General features: G+C 36.9%; 1 protein-coding gene across 1 annotated transcript; it reads right to left on the bottom strand.

Moving 5' to 3' along the window:
- Positions 1 to 409: 409 nt before the first annotated feature.
- On the bottom strand, positions 410 to 20,586 carry ERO1B (endoplasmic reticulum oxidoreductase 1 beta). The gene is made up of 17 exons (XM_070950757.1): positions 20,143 to 20,586; positions 16,162 to 16,281; positions 15,228 to 15,311; positions 14,591 to 14,632; positions 13,051 to 13,133; positions 12,244 to 12,317; positions 11,208 to 11,328; positions 11,070 to 11,116; positions 10,896 to 10,943; positions 9,663 to 9,674; positions 8,968 to 8,994; positions 6,916 to 7,008; positions 6,563 to 6,809; positions 3,894 to 3,963; positions 2,980 to 3,066; positions 2,373 to 2,506; positions 410 to 1,586 (listed from the first exon to the last, which is right to left on the bottom strand). The coding sequence occupies exons 1-17, from the start codon at positions 20,251 to 20,253 to the stop codon at positions 1,526 to 1,528; spliced, it is 1,461 nt and encodes a 486-aa protein (XP_070806858.1). The 5' UTR covers positions 20,254 to 20,586; the 3' UTR covers positions 410 to 1,525.
- Positions 20,587 to 20,919: the final 333 nt, after the last annotated feature.

The following is a 20,919-nucleotide window of genomic DNA, read 5'->3' as shown; positions in this document are numbered from 1 at the left end:
CAGTTTCCTTAGTTTCAGAATCTGTTACCACAAGACTATTCCTTTCTATCATATTTGTTAAACTCTGAACTGAATGCAATCTTTAGAATAAGGCCCATTATCTATTGATTTCAATAAACAATGAAGTCTTAAATTATAAGGACAAAACATTACAGTTTTTCTCATTTAGTTATCACTGGAGACTTTCACATATGTGGAAAAATATATAGCTGAGAATCTTCATTTTTAAAAACTTAAACCGCAAAGTTATGGAATTATGTTGCGTAAAGCATGCAGTATAAATACATACACACAACAGCAGCAGACATGTCTTAAATTAGAAGATTTTAAGAGCACTTTAATTTTGTAAAGACTGTTTTACTTATCAAAGCAAAGCAAAATATGTACAAATCTGTATATTGTACTTAAACTGACATTCATTCCCTCACAGAATACAAATATTACATTACAAACAGTTTTTAAATAAGGTGCTCCTTTACAATTTATAGACTTCTTCCTACTGCAGATTAAGAATTTAAATGTTTATTACCCGCAACAGTTCTCTGATAACTAGATCCCCCTTTGTAGATAAAGATTTAGGAACAAATGTATAGAATATCCATTTTATTAGAGACTATATTTTTAAAGGTGTAATTAGAGATTGCATAGATAGAATGTGCTCTGTTGAATTCTGGAAGTGACTTTTTCTTTTTAAAAAAGTGGACATTTGTCTGTGAAAATATTTAGTTTTATTTTTTATTGTATTTGTCTAGAAGAGCACCAGAATAAGAGGAATTTGTAAGGTTTTTGAAATGGAAGATTAAGGTCTATGACTCTAAAGTTTGAGCTGAATTTTTTAAGCTAGCAACAGTTAATGGGAAAAGCCTTTCATTATCCACTCAGAATAAAAACTGATAAAGTAATTTAATCCAGTTTTGTCTCCTCACAGAAAAGAAAATGTGCTGTAGAAAAATGAAATAAAAAAGGAAAGGAGAAGAGAAGAGGGCAAGGAGGCAAAAATAATAAAAATAACTTGAGATTCCCCAATAACTAGTTCCCCTGGATGCCAAGGGGCTTATTTTAGTAAAATATTTACTGGCCATGACAGAGACTGTAACAAACAAATGAAATACAAATGCAAGAAAACATTTTTCTTACATATCAATTTCTCCAAATAAACATTAAAAAGCCGCATTTCCACCAGGTATTTTTAGAAGAATCTTTTCCATTTGAGCAATGCAGGCTGGATGAGGTTCCTGCATGGTGATGTAAAGCAAGAGAGGCAACAGTTCTTTTGAATGATGATGAAACAAAAGTAGTAGAGACTAAGAATAGTGAAACAGTTGAAAACAAACATAATTTACATAATTAAAGCCAGGTATTTTATCCATAAATATTTTGTCCAATGTAACCTTTTCTATTTTAAATATTCAAGTTGGAATTATATATATTCTTGCCTTTCTAGAACAGTCTTGTATGAAGATTGGCTTCCTTTTGCCTGGTGTTAAATTAGTGGCTTCTTCTACCAGTAGGTACAAAGCCGTCGTTAACTTTTTTGTTGCAGTAAGACTTTGAAATTCTGTAGCTCTCGTATACTTGTAGAAAGTCTGTGAAGAAGAGAAGGGAAGAAGGATCAAGTCTACAGAAGTTCAGTATTAAAAGAAGGAAGCTCTTCCTGCATGAAACACCAACTTGAATTTTAGATCAAATCAGCAATTTGATCGAAAACTTAGTACTGCAGTTCATTAAAATAATTATCTCATCCACCTTCAACACTATGTGTGTGTCTGATGCATTTAAAGTCTAGAATTATTTAATTTGACTAAAGTGGACTAGATTCCCTTTTATCATGAATGTTGGCACTGTGTAAGTTACTGTGAGAGGACATTATAGCTTTTAGAGAAAATACAGGTAGTCCTGACTTAACAACTGGCATCTTAACAATTGCTTGAAGCTACAATAGACTGAAAAACAGTTACAAACTTGTTTTCAAAGTTGCGACTGAGGTACTAACCCCCCCCTTGTCACATGACTGTGTTTTAGATATTTGGCTACCACCATTTCCAGCATACCACAGTCACGTGACTCTGATTTGCAACAACTTTTATGGATTTCAACAGAAAACAACAAAAAACACCCACTGATATGCTGGATTTGCTAAATGACCACGATTCGCTTAACAACCATGGAGATTAGTTTAACAACTGTCATAAAGATTATCATAAAATTGAATCAAATTAATAATTGCAATGATTTGTGACCAGAATTCTGGACTTAATTGCTGTCATAAGCTGAGGACTACTTGTACATACATATTTTTAAAGTCCATATCACATGAAGAAAAAGCCCAGCCTATCGCTACATAGCTATAACAAATTTCAAGTGTAACTTACCTTCCAAATGCATTCAGAAGAGCAACTATTTCTTGCCGTGTCAATTGAAAACCTTTGAATGGACTGTTCTCAGAAAGATTCTTTATTTCTTTTTCAGAGAATAAGATTTTCAAAGCAGTTCCTAAACCTTGAGTCTGAAAGAGAACCAATATATTAAATAGCAAGAGTACAATATACATTAACAGTTTTGGGCATTTCTACGTTTATTTTTGGGTAGACCTTATATTAGGAGCACACTTAAAAATCAGGCTAGGGCTTATTTTCTGGTTAGGTCTAATTTGGGGGAAAACACGGTATAAGTAAGTGCTATTGCTATACAGTATTTTAATATAAATATTGAATAATATTTGCATATTAGGGTATGTATTCTTACTATACAGAAATTGTATTCTATAATTGGTGAAATGACATGTACAATTTGAATAGCTTGATTGTCATAATATAGCAAATGTAAAATATCTGCCTTTGTAGTAAAGCTAAAATTTATCATATTGATATTAACTGGCCTTAGAGATGCAAAGTATAGGAAATAGTTTACCTGGTGTGAGAAACTGTTTTGCTATGTAAGAATGTTAGCCTTAAAACATGAAAAAAAAAAATCACATACCTGTAATTTTCCCCATAACCGACATTTATCACATCCAACACAATCCATTATGCGAGATATGTTCTTGAAATGCAATCTGAATTCTTCCTACCAATACAGAAAAACATGTTTAAAACTTTTTATAATGGCATTAGTGATTCTAAAGATGGTGGGCCAACACTCTCTTCTCTCAGTGTTTCTCTACTTCCTAATTTTCTGCATCGTTTTCATTTTAGAGGTAACCAATTCTTCAAACTAATTAGTTCAAACCATAGTTTGCAACCACTTTTAATCTGATGGCAAGCTGATTGAATGTATCCATAGTTATTCTATAAATTCTATGTCAGTTTCACTTAGTATTATTGGCTTTTAAAAAGTTATGTCAAAAGGATGAAATGAACATTACAGTGGTGAAATTCTGCACCTTTTGTACATGTGTGCAACAACATATCTAAAAAAGAGGTGGAATATGCATTGGAATGACATAACTTGTTCCATCATTTGATCTCCGCCCCTGGATGCTTCTGCTCCTGGTGTTTCTTTCATATTCTCATAAAAAGAAAAAGTTTCATTTTTTTCATGTAGTAAAGTAGTTTATGAATTGGCATTTAACATAAAGCTATAAAGTATATCTGTAAACCAACAGTAGAAATACAAAGATGGCTCAACATTATGCAAGTAGATAGCATGACAGAGATTCTGATTAATGTATCTTACATTAATCCAATATCTTACATTCTAATGACTTGCTTGCTACTCTTCTGAAATATTACTCGTAAGAACTTAAAAGTAGCTTGATGTTTACTGATGATGTTGCCTCAGATATAAAGCAAAATAATCAAATGCACACACAAAAACAAAGAAACATGATTTAATCTAATTGAAAATGTCTTTCATTTGTACATATAAATTGTCAATGTAAAAACTATGTTTACCTTTAAAGATCTGGCCTCCTTTTTGTTTCCAGAAAACATGGACTTTTCATCAAAATGCATAGGAAAGGACCTAGATAAATTTTGATAATGAATTAGACTTATTTAACAAAACTGTTTGGATACTACTAATAATGCTCCACTTTCTAAAATTACTTGAAATATCTACAGTACCTAAAATGTTTACAATATAGCTCAAGAGCCAAAATATATATTACAGGCATTCCTAGTTACATGGTTTGTCCAACTCTATAAGCAATGCAGAAATGTTATTTTTATGTTTTTTTTCTCAAAGGATTCTTAATAAATATCCCAAAAGAAATAATAACATGAAACACTTCATTACATAGCAGTTTTAGCCACAATTCTCAATTTTGTCTTTCTTGCCAACTCTTTTATAAAACTCTTCCTTTTCTTATCTGGATGTAATGTCTTGTGGGTTTTGTAGTATGTCACTATATCCTTCCCCTTGCTAAATAGAAATAAACAAACAATTATAAACTAACTTTCTGACAATAGAGAATATTATTATTCAAAAGACATAGAGAGAACTTCATCCAAAACTACATACTGTATGTACATCATGATATCTGACAGGTCTTTTAACAACTCTGCTATTTATAGCTATTGTCCCCAGAATGAATTTGTTAGCCTAACAGAGTAGATTTGACTAAGAAACCAATCCTATAGAGCAGGGGTGTCAAACTCAAGACCTGGAGGCCAAATCTGACCTACAGGGTGCTTAGATCTAGCTCGTGGGGCCATCCTGGAAACAGCAAAGGACTGGCCCACAGTGCCTCTGTCAGTGAAAATGGAGCTCAGGAGGTCCACAAGCTCCGTTTTTGCTGGCAGAGGGTTGCAGGAGGCCGTCACAGCCGAGAACAGAGCTCAGGAGCCCGTTTTCTCTGGCAGAGCTGTCGGGCCACCACAGGTGCCCCCGACATTAGTGATGTCGAGCTGGCCATGCCCACTCTGCCCCCCTGAGGTCAAACATAACTCTGATGTGGCCCTCAATGAAATTGAGTTTGACACCCCTGTTATAGAGGTTAGAATTGCTTTTATTGCAGGGGTGTCAAACTCAAGGCCTGGGGGTTGGATCCGGCCCACAGGGTGCTTAGACCTGGCCTAAGGGCAGCCTTCCTGAGCTCCATTTCCACTGGCAGAGGGTTGCAGGAGGCCATTGCAGCTGAAAATGGAGCATGCGACAGTCACGGGGGCCCTCTTGAGCTCTGTTTTCGCTGACCGAGGGTTGCAAGAGGCTGTCACAGCCAAAAACAGAGTTCAGGAGCCTGTTTTTTCTGGCAGAGTGCTCGGGCCGCCACAGGCACCCCACACAAGTGACATTGAGCCAGCCACACTCACCCCAGCCCCCCTGAGCTCAAACACAACCCTGATGTGGCCCTCAATGAAATAGAGTCTGACACCTGTTTTATTGTAATAGGTACAGTAATAGAAACTTGCAAGTCTGATCGTATTTTGTCCTCCCTTACTTTATCTTTGTGTAAATTAGGGATGTGCTTGAGAGGATTTCTCAACCTCTGAGGGCTGTGTGTGTGTGGGTGGGTGGGTGTTGCATGGTGGGCGTGGTCATGGTGGGCGTTTGACACAGGCTCAATTATAGATTGTTGATTGTAGATTAAATGGACCTACAATATGTAAAATCTGGCATTAAACTGTAGTATTAACATCCCTGATTTAGACTTATATACCGCTCCATAGTGCTTTACAGTACTCTGAGCAGTTTACAAATGTCAGTATATTGCCCCTAACAATCTGGGTCCTCATTTTACCAAACTCGGAAAGGTGGAAGGCTGAGTCAACCTTGATCTAGTCAGGATTGAACTCCTGGCTGTGGGCAGAGTTAGTTTGCAATACTGCATTCTAACCACTGCGCCATCATGGCTCCTACTGAAGTTCACCCAGACCTTCTAGCTTTTTCCACTGAGCTATTGTTCTCTCTGACCCCAACATCCTGTAACCCAAACGGCTCAGCATTCTAAGATGCAGCAGTTGTCCACAAAAACAATATAGTATAACAGATTACCAGTTCACTGAATTCACTTGACATGGCACCCTTCTCAATAATTTGACTTTTCTAATCAAAACACTCCATCTTTGGGATTAACTAATTCAAAGGAAGAATCAAAAAATGCCAAAGGATAAAATAGTGAATATTCTTATATATTGGCTGAATTTATCACCAGCCAGTTTGTCAGGAACCTGAAACTAATTTCCTGTATGTGTTAACCACATGTGTGATTTCAGCATAATGTTTCATTTGGCCCTTTTTGGCCACCTGCATTTCTTCCACTATCTGTCATAATCCTGATGACTTGGCTATCTGCTTCAATACATTTGACTATGTGATTTAAGATGAGATCAATACTTAAAGCCTTATGTTCCCTTTACCTTTTGGATTCAAAGAAAACAGATATTAATTATTTGCACAATTTAAACTGGAGCTGGATACAAAGAAACCCAGCCAACTAGGGCTGATGTAATAAATTATGATTAAACAATAGTTTAATCTGATATGTGAATTCAACCTTATTTTTAGGTCTGTTTTAATAACTTCATTTACCTGCAATTCCCTAAACATCTTCTGAAATCAACTTTATTCAGTTGTCTGTATCTGAATACATAATAAAGGCGGAGAAGAAAAGTACACCTACTTTGTATCTTGGAAGATTTCTAACAAGAGAGACTTGGTTTCTGTATCCTCCTGTGAATTTCCAGTATAAAGGTCCACAATTGAACGCTCAAAGTAGGATGCAACCTTTGACAATGCACGCAGTTCCACCAAGTATAGGAAATATAAATTTTTTAGTCGTCTTGGTCCTTCACTTTTTGTTTCAGTAGGGTCAAAACGATGGGCAAATTCTTTGACATTAGATCCCCAACGAGGTCTTCCCCATGTTTCTGAACAAAGAAAAGCAATGCTTTAAAGTAAATATTGAAATTTTTTTTATGGGAATAGTGGAAAAATTAACTTCCCACAATAATAAAAAGAGAGGTGGCAATTTACCTTCAAGTAAATAGTTTGCACAAAGATGTAAGTTGATACTTGCATGAAGTCCTGAAATAAGTTTATAGAATACACGTTTTTCAAGACAAAGCCCTAGATGAGATAAAAATATTGTTAAAACTGAATTAGAAAATAATTCAATAATCCAGTTAGAAAGTATTTTGCTATATAAGTAGTCCTCGACTTACAACAGTTCATTAGTGACCGTTCAAAGTTGCAATGGTACTGAAAAATGTGACTTGTGACCATTTTTCAGAGTTACGACCTTTGTAGCATCCTCATGATCATGTGATTAAAATTCAGATGCTTGGCAACTGACTCATATTTATGACCGTTGCTGTGTTCCAAGGTCATGTGCTACCTTTTGTGAGTTTCAGCTGCAGTGATTTTCAATTGTAGCAAGAAAGGTCGTAAAATGGGGTAAAACTCACTTAACAAATGTCTCACTTAACAACAAAAAATTTGGGCTCAACTGTGGTCGTAAATTGAGAACTACCTTTAATAATTCCACCTTTGGAAATTCTTGAAGAAATCTGAAGTTTTGCTTTTTGAGACTGACAATATCCCACTGGGATAGATACAAAAGGGAAATTTTGGTCCCTTCAACTTTTGCAATTTATGGAGATGAGTTCTGGAGAACTGATGAGGATTATCTAGAACAGCACAGATAACTGCAGGAAGAATCAGTAAAGATTTCCTCTGTCCATTTCTACTAATTGGATCCCCTAGCATGCTGGTTCTCAACCTGTGGTCTGTGGTCCCCTGGGGGGTCTGTGATGTCATCACAGGGGGTCTGTGAAAGCTTGAAGATTATTTAAATTTTTAGTTAAGTCTGGCCACAAAAGGTATTTAAAGGGGGTCGATAGTGAAGAAAAAGAACCACTGCTCTAGCAGATCAAAAGCTTTCTATGACTGGCAAAATATTTTTCATTCATTCAAAGCTAACCTGAAAAATTAGAGAATAAAGCATTATTTCAAATTCTGCCTTATTCTCACTAATCATTTTCCAAGTTAGAACATCTTATGGAAAGCACATTGCATTAAAAATGCTAGTGGATCTTTTTCTTTAGCATGCAAAGACCAGAAATGGGTAGTGGCCAGATCTAAGGTTCATTAGAGTTCTGTCACATAATGGAAAACAATAGTTTTGTTTTATATTTAAACCATACAACAAGATGGATCCAAAGTGGGTGAACATTGCCAGATTAGAGAAATTGATCAAAGCAATCCACTGATAAGACATACCTTAAGTATAGGAGATATTGTAATATTTTAGATAATATTTATTTGATTTGAATAATAAAATCAGTACTATTATATTTCATTCAGAAGTGTAGTAATCACTTTACTATTTTTTTCCATTTATATGTGTGATATGTGGCTCCTATGCAAAATTGACCTAGAGCAGGGATGTCAAACTCACAGTCACGGCGGCATCACGTGACATATCGTGACTTTTCCCCCCTTCACTAAAATGGGTGTGGGCATGGCCAGCGTGTGATGCATCCGGCCCACAGGCCGGGAGTTTGACAGCCCTGACCTAGAGTTTGGAGGTTAAAAAAAACAGCTGCACAAAGCATTCAAAACAGGTGATTTGCAAAGAAGGTGCTTTGCAAACCTTATTAGACTGAGTGAAACACTGCTGGAAACATCCAGCCAGCCATATCCTTTTAAAGGCTGAAACTTTAAAGCATTATTTCAAATGCTATCCTGGCAGATACATGCAGAGAACTGGGAACAGCCTTCAAAAGAACTGCGCTGGCTGCCATGGTTGCTTTAAGACTTTGAAGAGAGATGTTTTTTCTTCAATTAACATGATTTGCAAGGCATGTCTTTTAAATGTTTTGCAGAGCCCTAAGTAATGGTACACATTAATTTCATCATTGAAAGCATTGTCTTGCAAAATCAACAAGTTTTTTTTTTAGCTAAAAGGTTGACTGTTACATTTTTTTCCTTGAATGCATTACTTAATCTTTAAATTTCACAGAACTTTCTTATTGCACAGAGAGTTTGCAGTTTTTCATTAGAATTTTGATACAATACTGAATTTACCTTCTAGCCATGTATAAAAAGATTCTCCTGTGAACACAGAAATAATTAATTTCAAACAAGGCCTAGACATATCTAATCAATAAATACTTTGAAAATCTAAATTTGCAGCATATTCCAAAATACATTATCAAACTTATCTAGCCCTTTCATCTAAAAATTTGTGATAAAACTGAATCTTGATGTATCACTTCACCGCTGCTCATTTAACATTCTTAAATATTTATTTTTTAAGTTGAAAAAAGGGTTCAGGTGTTTTAAATCTGATTTATGCTTATTTCAAAGCAAGGCATAGTAATAGAATTTATATAAAGATCCCTGGAATGTAACAAAACATCAGAAAACCTAATCATCATTTTAATCTAGTTTGCTGGACCTCACAAGTTTAATAATGATTCCTAGAGAATAACAGAATTAATGGCAATTGTTTATGCATATCACCAATTATTAGCAGCATCTATTAATCATGAGAAAAGGAATAGTAGTCCTAGATAACATCTGTATTTCAATATAACCAATAAACTTTTGTTAAACTTTTCTTTTCTCTTCCCTACTTTATATCTCTCACTAAAATTTATTCATTAGGTACAGTATGGTGATATTGTAAAGTTGTAATCCTGGGGGATTTCCCATTCATTAAGTTTTTTTCCAGAATCTTAAATAATACAATGAAAGAATATTATGTCACAAAAACTTACCATCATCCTCTCCTGAAAAAAAGTTATAAAAAATAAGTATTATAATTTATTCCATCTTTATTTTTGCACAGAGTATCAAAAATATACTGTGTATGTTAAAATAATTTCTGATTGTAATTAATTCCAACACTATTTTTCTCAAGAGTTAAAGATTAAAATAATGATATATTTGCCATCCATAACAAAATGGGAGAATACTGGCACAAGATTGTAAAGGATCTCAATTTTTTAAAATGTGTTATTTCTTCTTGCTTTTTGTTACAAGTCATAGGTCACTTTAAAAGAATGTGTTTCGCACATCCAGAATAAAAATATCCAATTAAACAACATGAATTGAGAATAGATGATGGGATGTAATTATTTTTTACTAAATCAGACTAGTTGCATTATTTCGGATACATTTATTTAACTGAAAAATGGAACAGATTTCTTATAAAGAAGTGCCTTTCCATTCAAATCGGAATTATTGTTTGCAGAACTGTGGTTTCAGATGTAATTGCTGATTATGCACAAATATTCTATATAGCTAGGTCTCAATGCGTTTCATTAACTGATGAAAGTATATTTGCCAAGTTGAGTTAAACAAATAGACCAGGGGTATCAAACTCAAGGCCGGCGGGCTGGATGTGCTTAGATCTGGCCCACGGGCTGCCCTGGAAATAGTGAAGAACTGGCCCTCAGGGCCTCTGCCAGTAAAAACGGAGCCCGAGCTCCATTTTTGCTGGCAGAGGGTTGCAGGAGGCTGTTGCAGCCGAAAACGGAGCTTGGGAACTTGTTTTCGCTGGCAGAGCACTTGGGCTACCACAGATGACCCCAACACAAGTAACATCAAGTTGGCCATGCACACCCCACACCCCAGGTCAAACACAACCCTGATGCAGCCCCCAATGAAATTGAGTTTGACACCCCTGAAATAGACATTAATCTGCTGCCCTGGTAGCGCAGCAGACTAAAACACTGTTATTAACATCAGCTGCCTGCAATTACTGCAAGTTCAAATCTCACCAGGCTCAAGGTTGACTCAGCCTTCCATCCTTTCTAAGGTAGGTAAAATGAGGACCCAGATTGTGGGGGCAATAAGCTGACTTTGTATAAATATACAAAAGTATGAAGGCTATTGCTTAACGCATTGTAAGCCATCCTGAGTCTTCGGAGAAGGGTGGCATATAAATCAAATAAAAAAAAAAAAAGCTTGGATAGTAATAAAAATGTTAGTGACAATATCTCCAATACCTTCAAACAACAACATCAGCCTACTCCAGGTCCTTGGGAAGAATTTAGCTGGATAAAAATGCAAAACTCAGTCTAAATATTTGGCTGATTGTGCAACAAACCACAATAATGTTTTATTTAACAACTAATATTCAGAATTGATATATTACAATTACAAAGGATTTAACGACTCACCTTTGGTTGGTGCCAGTGGATTTAGAGGGCGATATACAGATCGTGGCCTAATGAGAAAAATATGCTAATTTATGATTTGTCAATTTAAGGAATTTTAAATTTCAATATAAAATAATTTTGCCCTCTATTTTCACTTACTTAAAGCAATTTTCTTCATAGATACTGTTCCATACTCTCCATGCGGAGGGCCCTTTATATCCAGTGTATCGTTCTGGATTCAAGAGCAAATCCACATATTGTGCATCAGGTGATCTCTCATCTAATAACAAAGAAAAACCGTGTTGCTTAATTATGAACTGGAACATGCAACTTGCCGACACATTCAGTATAAGGAGCTGTCTTGATGTAAAAGAGCAAATTACAGCAATAGCGTATAAAAGCATTTATGAAATTAACATCGTGCATTTTATATTTTTACATTTTAAATGTGAATATTGTAAATAAAATGGATATTAAAGGTAAATATGTAAATATTTTTAAATATGAGATATTTTTATTTTAATTTTTATATACAATTGAACAAAGTACAGGTGGTCCTCAACTTACGACCACAATTGACCCCCTAAATTTCTGTTGCTTAGCGAGACATTTGTTAAATACATTTTGCTCCATTTTACGAACTTTCTTGCCATAGTAACATAATTAAATTAATCTGGCTGCCCCAGTAATTTTGTTTGTCAGGTGGTCACAAAAGGTGATCATACGACCCTCCAAGACAATGCAACTGTCATAAATATGAGTAGGTTGCCAAGCATCCGAAATGTTTCTGTAAGTACTTTTGTAAGTATTCATTAAAATGTTGAAGAATATGCATTTTTGGTTGTATCTTATAGCAGCCCATTTAATACCTTACTTCAATTTTATGAAGACTCATTGATGATCACTTTGAATATAATTTCCAAGCTAGCTTTCCATTCTCTTAATTATTCTGCCAACCAGGTTCCCCTTAGATTAACATATTGGATTAGTAGTGTTTGCAATTAATGTTATACTTAACATTAGCCAAGAAAACAATAAGAGACATTAAGCTCAAGGTTTATTTACATTTGGAGGATTATTACACATGAAACTATTTGTAAGAGTGTTTAACACACCTGTTTTTAAAGTGTATGGGTATTTATTCTAACTTTGTTTACTTAGTTACACAGTAAAGAAAATATGGCTCAAATTTTACCATCCAATTCACAAAAATGGTCCTGGGAATCATCATATCTGGCCCAGTCAATGAAAGCTTCTTTAGTTTGGTTACTATATGAAAGAGAGATAGAAAAAAATATTAGCTATAGACTGAATGCATTTATTTTTATATAACTCTCAAACTACATAGAAATCAGAGATAAAATTATTAAGATGAGCCTGAAAAAAGTATCTATTATAGTCCCAACAAGCTTTCACAGAAGCTCGTAAAAACAGTAATGATTAAAATTAAATAGATGAAGACAAGATAATAGGAACAGCATAAACACCTATATTATTTTCCATGTAGTAACAAAGCCAGCAACCACTTTTTTATAACTATTTGCAATAACCATTAGAATTGCATAGTTACTCTACAGATGCAGCAGAATTAGATTACATATTCATGCTACATCTGTTGCAATAAATAACTGATTTCTCATTATTGTTGTTTTATATTTTTTTTCTGAACTAATAAAATTAAGAAAGTTTATATCTAAAACTAGAACCATCTGACCAAAGGTAATAAGGAGGTTATGAGTCAAAGTGAGATTGAAGTTCATTATCATATATAACACCAGAGTAGTTTTAAGAAATTAAGAGGCAGTCATTTTGTAGAAACTATCAGCTATCTGATGCATGTATTCATCCCATGTATAATTTAAATTGAACTGATACAAATGTTTCAAACAAAAGGTACATCAAATATGAAACTATTTTGTTTCCTCAGAACATAAGGAATAAAAAATATAGAGAACCATTAAATAAGAATTATGTCTTCCACTAATATTGAAAGCATAATTACCTTAATGTACTATTAATTGCACCCAGTTTGTTAGCCTGTTCACAGTCTTCACGTTCTTTGGTATGGTTTGCTATCTTTGAATACTGAAAGACAAAATATGTAATCTTTATATCTCCAATTCCAATATTTTAGATAAATACTTGCCAGTTTTTTATCTAAAGTATTATTGGATTCAAAATAGTACTTAATTTTTCAATACATTACTATCTTCTCTTCCAAATCCTGAACTTTCTGTTGCATGTGTTCCCCCAAATCCCTCATTGTACTAAAGAATTATCATAAAACTCTTAGTCCCATAAGTCCCAGACATGAATGTATTTTTTTTAAAAAATGAAGATTATACAAGGAATTCCCTGAGCTTTTAAAGCACTGCAAAACTGTTTGCAATATTTACTTCAAGAGACTAACACAGCAATAGAATAATATAATTACTCCAGTGCTTATAAGCTAAAAATTACATCACGTTATCTTTCAAGCAGTTTCCTATCCTATCCTGTTCTATTTACAATAGTTCTATTTAGTCTCTTGTTACCTTTGAAAACAGAAAAAAAGAGAGGCAGGTGCGGGTAGAAGGAGAACAAAAATATCAACTCTGCTTCTAGGACAAGGAAGCATAATGAAATATATTACTGCCAGCTACAACTTCTTCTCTATTAGAAAAGAAAAGCAATATACAAACAGCAAGAAAAATGCTGGCACTAGTTTTGCACCACTGAGTAACATAGCACAATGTTACATAAGAATTTAGGAGTGTCATGAGTGGACAGCAAACTCTAGGTCCGTGATGGCGAATCTATGGCACGCATGCCACAGGTGGCACGCGGAGCCATATTAGTGGGCATGCCAGCTCAGCTCTGGGGCGCATGCGCACGCCGGCCCAGCTGATTTTCGGGCCTTCTGGGCCCACCAGAAGTAGGGAAACAGGCTGTTTCCTGCCTCTGGAGGGCCTGGGGACGGGGTGGGGAAGGCCGTTTTTCTTTCTTACCTGGCTCCAGATCCTCTCTGTATATCTGGGAAGGGCGAAAACAGCCTTTCCCACTCCCTTGGAGGCCCTACGGAGGCTGAAAGGGCCCATTTCCCGACTCCCGGTGGGACAGGAAGTGACATTTTTTTCCTGTCCCCAGCCTCCAGAGACTCCTAGAGAGGCTCCTAGAGACTCCTAGAGAGGTTCTGGAGGCTGGGGACAGCAAAAAATGTCACTTCCTGTCCCACCGAGAGTTGGGAAATGGGCCCTTTCAGCCTCCGTAGGGCCTCCAAGGGAGTGGGAAAGGCTGTTTTCGCCCTTCCCAGATACACAGAGAGGATCTGGAATCAGATAAGAAAGAAAAACGGGCCTACCAGGCCATCATGTGCCAGGAGCGGGGGGGAGGGGGTTGCGCACGCATGCGTGTGGGCATGTGCGCGTGCAACCCTCCCCCACCCCCCCCTCTCCTGGCACGCGATGAAAAAAAGGTTAGCCATCACTGCTCTAGGTTTTATACATTTACTGTTTGCCATATATAAGAGGGCGGATCAGATTATTTTGAAAGAAATTACTTACTTTGTTAGCACTTTCAGCTTTAATTCCAACTGGAACTTTACTCTAAAATAAATACAAGTAATGTAAGTATTTATCTTTATTTTTTCTCAAGCAATTTTCAACCCTCAAAATAAATGAACTAAAGAAAATTCAGAATTGGAGCCAAACAGTCAGGAAGACTAGTTGTGCATTAATTCCCCAGACAAATAAACTGACTGTTAAGAAACTTTCATTTATGATTTGACAGGTTTTGATGTCTGCATGCTTATTTCAAGGGAGTCAAATTCAACCAAAGGCAAAGATACTTCCCTATAAAATGCTTAAGAAAAAATGATAAATCCAATTAACATTTATATTAGGAATACCTATACTATAGCCAAAGTCTATACAGCATTTATGCAAGAGAATGTGCATTTAAATCATCATTCTGTCACTGACATCCACTTATATAAAATCCTCATAGTAACAATAAACATGTTGTCAGCAGAATAGTTAATCTAATAGAAGAGAATATATGTAGCTCAGGATTGAACTGTGGAGTTCTTCATACTCTCTGAGCCTGGTTGTTTGCTTATAGATGTTTCATTACCTATCTAGATATCATCACCAGTGATAGAGAATAGCTTGTTTCAGGTTTCTCCTTTGTTTTGAAACTTACCTCAGGACAAGGTTCTACATGGCAATCTCTGATAGAGCAATGGCCATCATCAGCCCAGAATGGACATGGTCTTTTCAGATTAACCTTAAAAAACAATTTTTTTAAATCTCATTCATATTAAGAAGTGTTTTAAAAATTATGAGACTAAACAAGCTGAACAAAAAGGGAAAAGGTCATTGAAAATAATTAGATTTTCTGAGAGCTCATTTGTAACAGAGGAAGAAATGCAGCTCATGCCAAAGATCTAGTTCCTCATAGTTATGAATGCATTATCATATCCATTTAAAATTTGAGAGTTATAATCTCCAGCAACAAACTGCTACTTATTGTTGTGTTTCCCTTCAGTCCTTCAGTTATATACACGGTGTATTTCATTAATTCACTAAGAAAAACAATATAATTTTTAAACTCGTTATAGGTTTCAAACTAGTTAGCAGTTACCTTTAAGCAACTTTTGAAAATATCTTGCCTTGAGTGTAATGTTTCCAAAAATTATCGATTTCACCCTCAATGGATTTTCATTGCCACAAATGAAGTAATCTTCCAGAATGTGTTAGGCAGCTGCATTTGTTCACAAGCTTCATGCAGCTGCTTTGAAGGTTTTCCCTGCCTATCACTTTGGGCACATTTACACACAGCCACTTTATAGTACTTTGTTGGCTGCCCCAAAGGGTCATCTGTTTATGCACACCCACAAAACTCAGAAACAGCTCCAAGGAACCTTCCAGGGGATGCAGCTGCTGCCTAAGGAGAGCACTAGCAAATGTGTTGCATACCCCTAGTCCTCTCTTTTCCCACTGCCTGGACCTCATTTTTTTAAATGTTTAAAAAAATACTCATTTCTTTACATCTTACTCCTTATTTCATTCCTTTCTTTGGAGAATTAAAGCTAGCTTTCAATCAGCTTTATAATAATATGCCATTTTTACTTTACCTTGTAATACCTGAAGTAGTCTCGTTCTTGAAGTTTCTGTATTTTTGGAAAGATCTTAAAATTGTTGAAGTCATCTATGCTTTCTATGTCACATAAGCAGTCATCAAGTAATCCTGTTACCTATGAAAAGAAAAAAAAAACAGCTAGAAATGTTATTTATGCTAGAGATTTAGGCTGCAAGAAGAAAGAATTAAAAATAGTAAGAGGTATTAGCAATTTAGGTAGGAATTTATTTTAACTGATTCGGTTAAATTATAAAATCTAAAACTAAAAAAAGGGAAACTACATAGTTTGGTCTCTTTACTTTTAAATAAAAAGAAAATGTTTCACAATTGGTCTTCCCTTTCTTCATTACAACGCATCTGTCAAATGAAACCTGTCTTTATTTGTGTAAACTATCCACAGTACTAAACCACAGTAACTAATTAGTAGCTGTTAGGTCATCATTTCAAAGAAATTTCCTTACCTAGAGAAACAGAATGACCAAGGGCAGGCAAAAAAGCAGTGCAGGAGTGGGTGCAGGAGTCACTTCCGATATCCTGCCATTTTTCCCATTGAATTTCCTAATGGTAATCTGGGAGGGAGCATCAAAAATCCCCTTCCCTTCCCTTCCCAGCAGGTAAATGGCTTGCTGCTGCTGGGTGGGGGAGGGAGGGAAGGAGGGATTGCCAGTAGCTGGGAAACTGTTACACAACACTGAAAATGAAGAACGTGTGACCGTGGCATCAGCCCAGCAGCAGTCAGTAGTACTGAAGCAACCATAATTTCCCAAATTTGATTCTGCTGGGAATCAGAAATCTTGGATTTTGGATACATATTGTAAGTTAGTCCATTTTGAAGTAGCTTGGCTAAAAATGATTGCCCTACGATACACTCTTTCTCCCAGTTAAAGGTCATGACAATGAGAGTTTTAGTAGTATGTAGATTAATATTTTATACAATGTTTAACTATAAGAAATGAATTAAAAATGTAGCTAAATTTGAAATAAGCAGTATTATGTTAAAATATTTGAAACATTTGTCCTGTTCTTATACCCCAAACATTAAAAGAATAAAGCACTTATTAGATATCAGTTGGTATGAGCTAATTAGACAGAAATATTTCCAATATGTATGGAAATACTTCAACAATCTCCAGTTATCACATGATTATTGGGGTGGGGAGGGGAAAAAGTATGCTACTCAAATAGAAATTTTAAATGCTAAAGCTTAAGTGGAAACTGTACTCAAGAAGAATATCATGGCTGAGACCAGGGGCATTTACAGGTGTCAAAAAGGTTGAAATAGTGGTCACATTTATGTGACTGAGGCCATTTTGGATGTGTTGCCCAGTTGTAGCCACCATTTTGACTGCCAAAGTTGACTGAATATCTACAGAGCTGGCATGAAAACAAATGTGGATCTACTGTTTGATCTCTCATTAATTTGCAAATAGGAAAATAACTCCTTTTGCCTAGCAACAAAATTACCCCTGACATGTTACGCAAAGCATAACATTGTGATAGTAATATAGATAGCTTTGAGGAACAGTGTATTATGTGGGAAAGGATTATTCATTCAATACTTCAAATTCTCAAATAAAGGTGTATGCTGTTGCTTTAGAATGATCCTGTTGGGTAAATATTAGGAAATAAGTAAAGAAAAAATTAGATCTTCCAGGCCTTCTTTCATCTCTAATCTGTAAGTTTTATAGTACTTAAATGATTTTTGGCAGTCGCAACTGTCTGCAGAAGTCCATCTGGTGGCCCAGGTCAAAGCCCATTCATTGCCTCAGTTCTCATCTCTGGGATGAGTGAGGCTCATTGCCTCACTCCTTCCCCTCTGATATGTCGACAGTAAGCTAAACAAAGCCTCTTGCTGTCTCAGACTTGCCTTCCTGTGCCCACGGCCAGCTGGTTCATGGGAATGGATCAGTGACTGAAAACTGGTTCTTTGAAAAGTCATAACCCAATAATGTGAGTATTAACATACATACAGCAGTCAATACTGAACAGATCCTAAGTGTAGTTACTAACTGTAAGTGCTTATCCTCTGTGCTACATGAGATGAAGTTTTTGCAAATGTAAGCAGGAAATACATTGAGGAATAACTGAAAATGGGATTTCAGGAATGATGAGCATGTTTTTGCTTAGAGGTGTTGCTTGTATGTGATATATAAAATTTTATTTATTACTTATTAAATGTATTTGCCACCCATCTTGTTTTGAAATGATGAAATCATAAATACTATTCAGAGGGAAGTGGCCACAACAGAGAAGGCACACTTCCTAGGTCCCACAAGATGGCAGCATTTAATTATGGGGACCTAGGACTCACCCACGTTTTTTTATTGTTTAATTTAATTACATTTTTCAAACATTTCATGATGGCAAAAAGTTTGAGAAATGCTAGTCCAACAATCTCTTTAGCTCTGTGTAAGGTTGGCAAGTATGAATTTGGTAGAAGTTCCCAGAATATTTCCAGCTCTATTGAGTATATGGGCAGATTGAGCTAAAACCCTAAGGTGCTTTAATGAACAACCAATAAGAAATAACCACATTCCTTCAAAGGAAGGAAACGTAGCCTTTTTACAAGAAAAAAAATGACTCACTTCCAATTATGCACTGACTAGACTCAAAATAGATAAAAAGTCAATATCTCATATATTATATTATATTATACATATTATATAACACATATTATATTGGCATCTGCAAGATTTACTTGCAGTAATGAACTTGAACTGCTTTAAAAAAGGAGACATATTAATGAAGGCTACTCTTGTTGCCTTCAACAAGAGTAGCCAGAGAATAAAACAGAGAATATTGCACTCAAGGTTTGCTTGTGGTCTTCCTACTGATACACAGATTGAATTGTGACAAAGGAATGGTCTTTGTGTGGTAGATAGGCCTTTGGGTGGTCCACCACAGCTCTTATGTTCTGGAGGAAAAAAACCCCACTGTGATTAGCATGATTTACCATGAAGATATTCACTTATCAGCTTTTCAAGTAAGCTGCATATGCTTCTGAAGACAGTTTCATGAAAAAATTGATGTATTCTATACAACAAAACTAAAGGCAAATTTAAAGTGCCCTTCACACAATGACTCCTGTGCTGTTTTAAGCAGCTATTATAAAAACTGTGTTTATAAATCTGCATGTCACACAGGTACATTCAGGAGGGAGATCGTCTCTAGACAATGAACAGACTCTGTGCAATACTATTCATATTTTAACCTGTTTGGGGAATTCATATGCTACATTTCAAGAGCCCTCCCCCTCCACAAAGTATTTCTAATAGGAAAGCATGGTTAAAAATAAGTTTCTCAATAACATTCTCAATAGTTTGAGCAGGGCCAGGGGGCTTTATGTTAAAATATTGCATTTTAAGCAAGCATCCTTCACCTTACGTCTGCCTGACTTGGAGAGCTGAGCTTTCTTAGAAGCACCTGTTTCCCCAAAGAGTGAACTGGATCAAACAACCAGAAAGATGGGGCTGCTCTCACCACCTAGCTCTTTGCTCCCTTCACTTTTACACAGACCTTTTCGTGACACAATCTGGAGTTTCTACAAAACCCATTGAACTTTTAACAAGATAATAAACATTTAAGCACTCAAAGCTCTCCTTCCTCTATTGAGCAAGCTTTGCACCTCATTCACACAGAAATACAGCCAACCCCTTTCACATAAAGGTCCTTCCTACTCTCTCTCTCTGCTCCTTTCCTTACAGGGTACAATATAATCCTGGCTGACATAATTACAAATCAGCATTAAACACCTGCTAACCTAGAGCAAAGAATCCCCCCCTCCCCGGAAGAGAAGATTTCCAGGAGGTCTCAGCGAGCGAGCAGAGGACGAATCCACTTTCTCTCGCAACTCTCCGATCACAAGTCCAGCCGGAAGGTTTCCGACACCCCAAGGCACTCCAAATCCCCCCTATGGCTGTTTCCCACACACACACACACACCACGAACTCCCTCCCCAACGGGCGACTCCGCTCACCTGGGCCTCTATCGCACACCAAAGGCAGCCAAGAATCACCGCTGCCAGCAAGAACTGCGCCGCCCGATCCTTCTCCGCTGCAGTTCTCCGGACGATTCCACTGCTGCTCATGCTGCAGAAACCGTTCGCCGGAGGTCCTGGGGGGCCCGTGCCCCGCGCCGCCGCCTTTGGGCAGCCAGGAGTACGGGATGTCCGCCAGCACCACTGGCGGGGATGCCTTCCAAGTCCCGATCCCCCACTCTGCCGGGAAAGGGACCTGTCAGGCGAGCGGGTGGATGCGCTCACCTCCTCCAGCCGCCGCCGCCGCCGCCGCCCTAGCTCCTTTCCCGGTGCCAGCCCTCTCTCACACACACACACTCACACTCACACACACACACACACACACACACACACTGCGAAAGGAGAGTAGACGCGCGCTTCCCCTGCAAGCGCTTTCCTTTACATAGGAGGAGGAGGAGGAGGAGGAGGAGCAGTAAGCAGCAGCAATCACAGTTTCGTCCGCGCAAAGCTTTTTGGGAAACGTAGTACACCAACCATCTCTCTTCACGTCGGCTTATGTTTCGGTCTCCACAGTAGTGTACTCGAATGACGAAAAAGGAGGGGCGGAGAGAGTGGCCAATAGGAAAGAACCACGCGCACCTTCAAAACAAGAGGAGGCAGTTTATAACCGTCAACAGAAGGTAAAAGGTCTCCAGTCTAGAGGGATTTTTTTGGGGGGGCGGGGGCGGGGTTTGCTCTCGCGGGAAAGGCTAGGTAGTCATTATCTTTGGGGAAACG

The sequence above is a fragment of the Pituophis catenifer genome, unplaced genomic scaffold (genome assembly GCF_029215685.1).
Source record: "Pituophis catenifer annectens isolate HBS135680 unplaced genomic scaffold, rPitCat1.0.hap2 SCAF_1, whole genome shotgun sequence".
Classification (NCBI taxonomy): Eukaryota; Metazoa; Chordata; class Lepidosauria; order Squamata; family Colubridae; genus Pituophis; species Pituophis catenifer.
This window is presented reverse-complemented; position numbering and strand designations above follow the sequence as displayed.

Bases quoted from the DNA above. Each gene is read 5' to 3' on its own strand.
- ERO1B (XM_070950757.1), bottom strand. From the start codon at position 20,253: ATGAGCAGCAGTGGAATCGTCCGGAGAACTGCAGCGGAGAAGGATCGG. The intron at 15,312-16,161 runs GTAAAGTAAAAA...TTGTTTTTTAAG, and splicing joins ACTACTTCAGGTATTACAAG to GTTAATCTGAAAAGACCATG. The intron at 7,009-8,967 runs GTAAATTCAGTA...TATCTCATCTAG, and splicing joins TTTTTATACATGGCTAGAAG to GGCTTTGTCTTGAAAAACGT.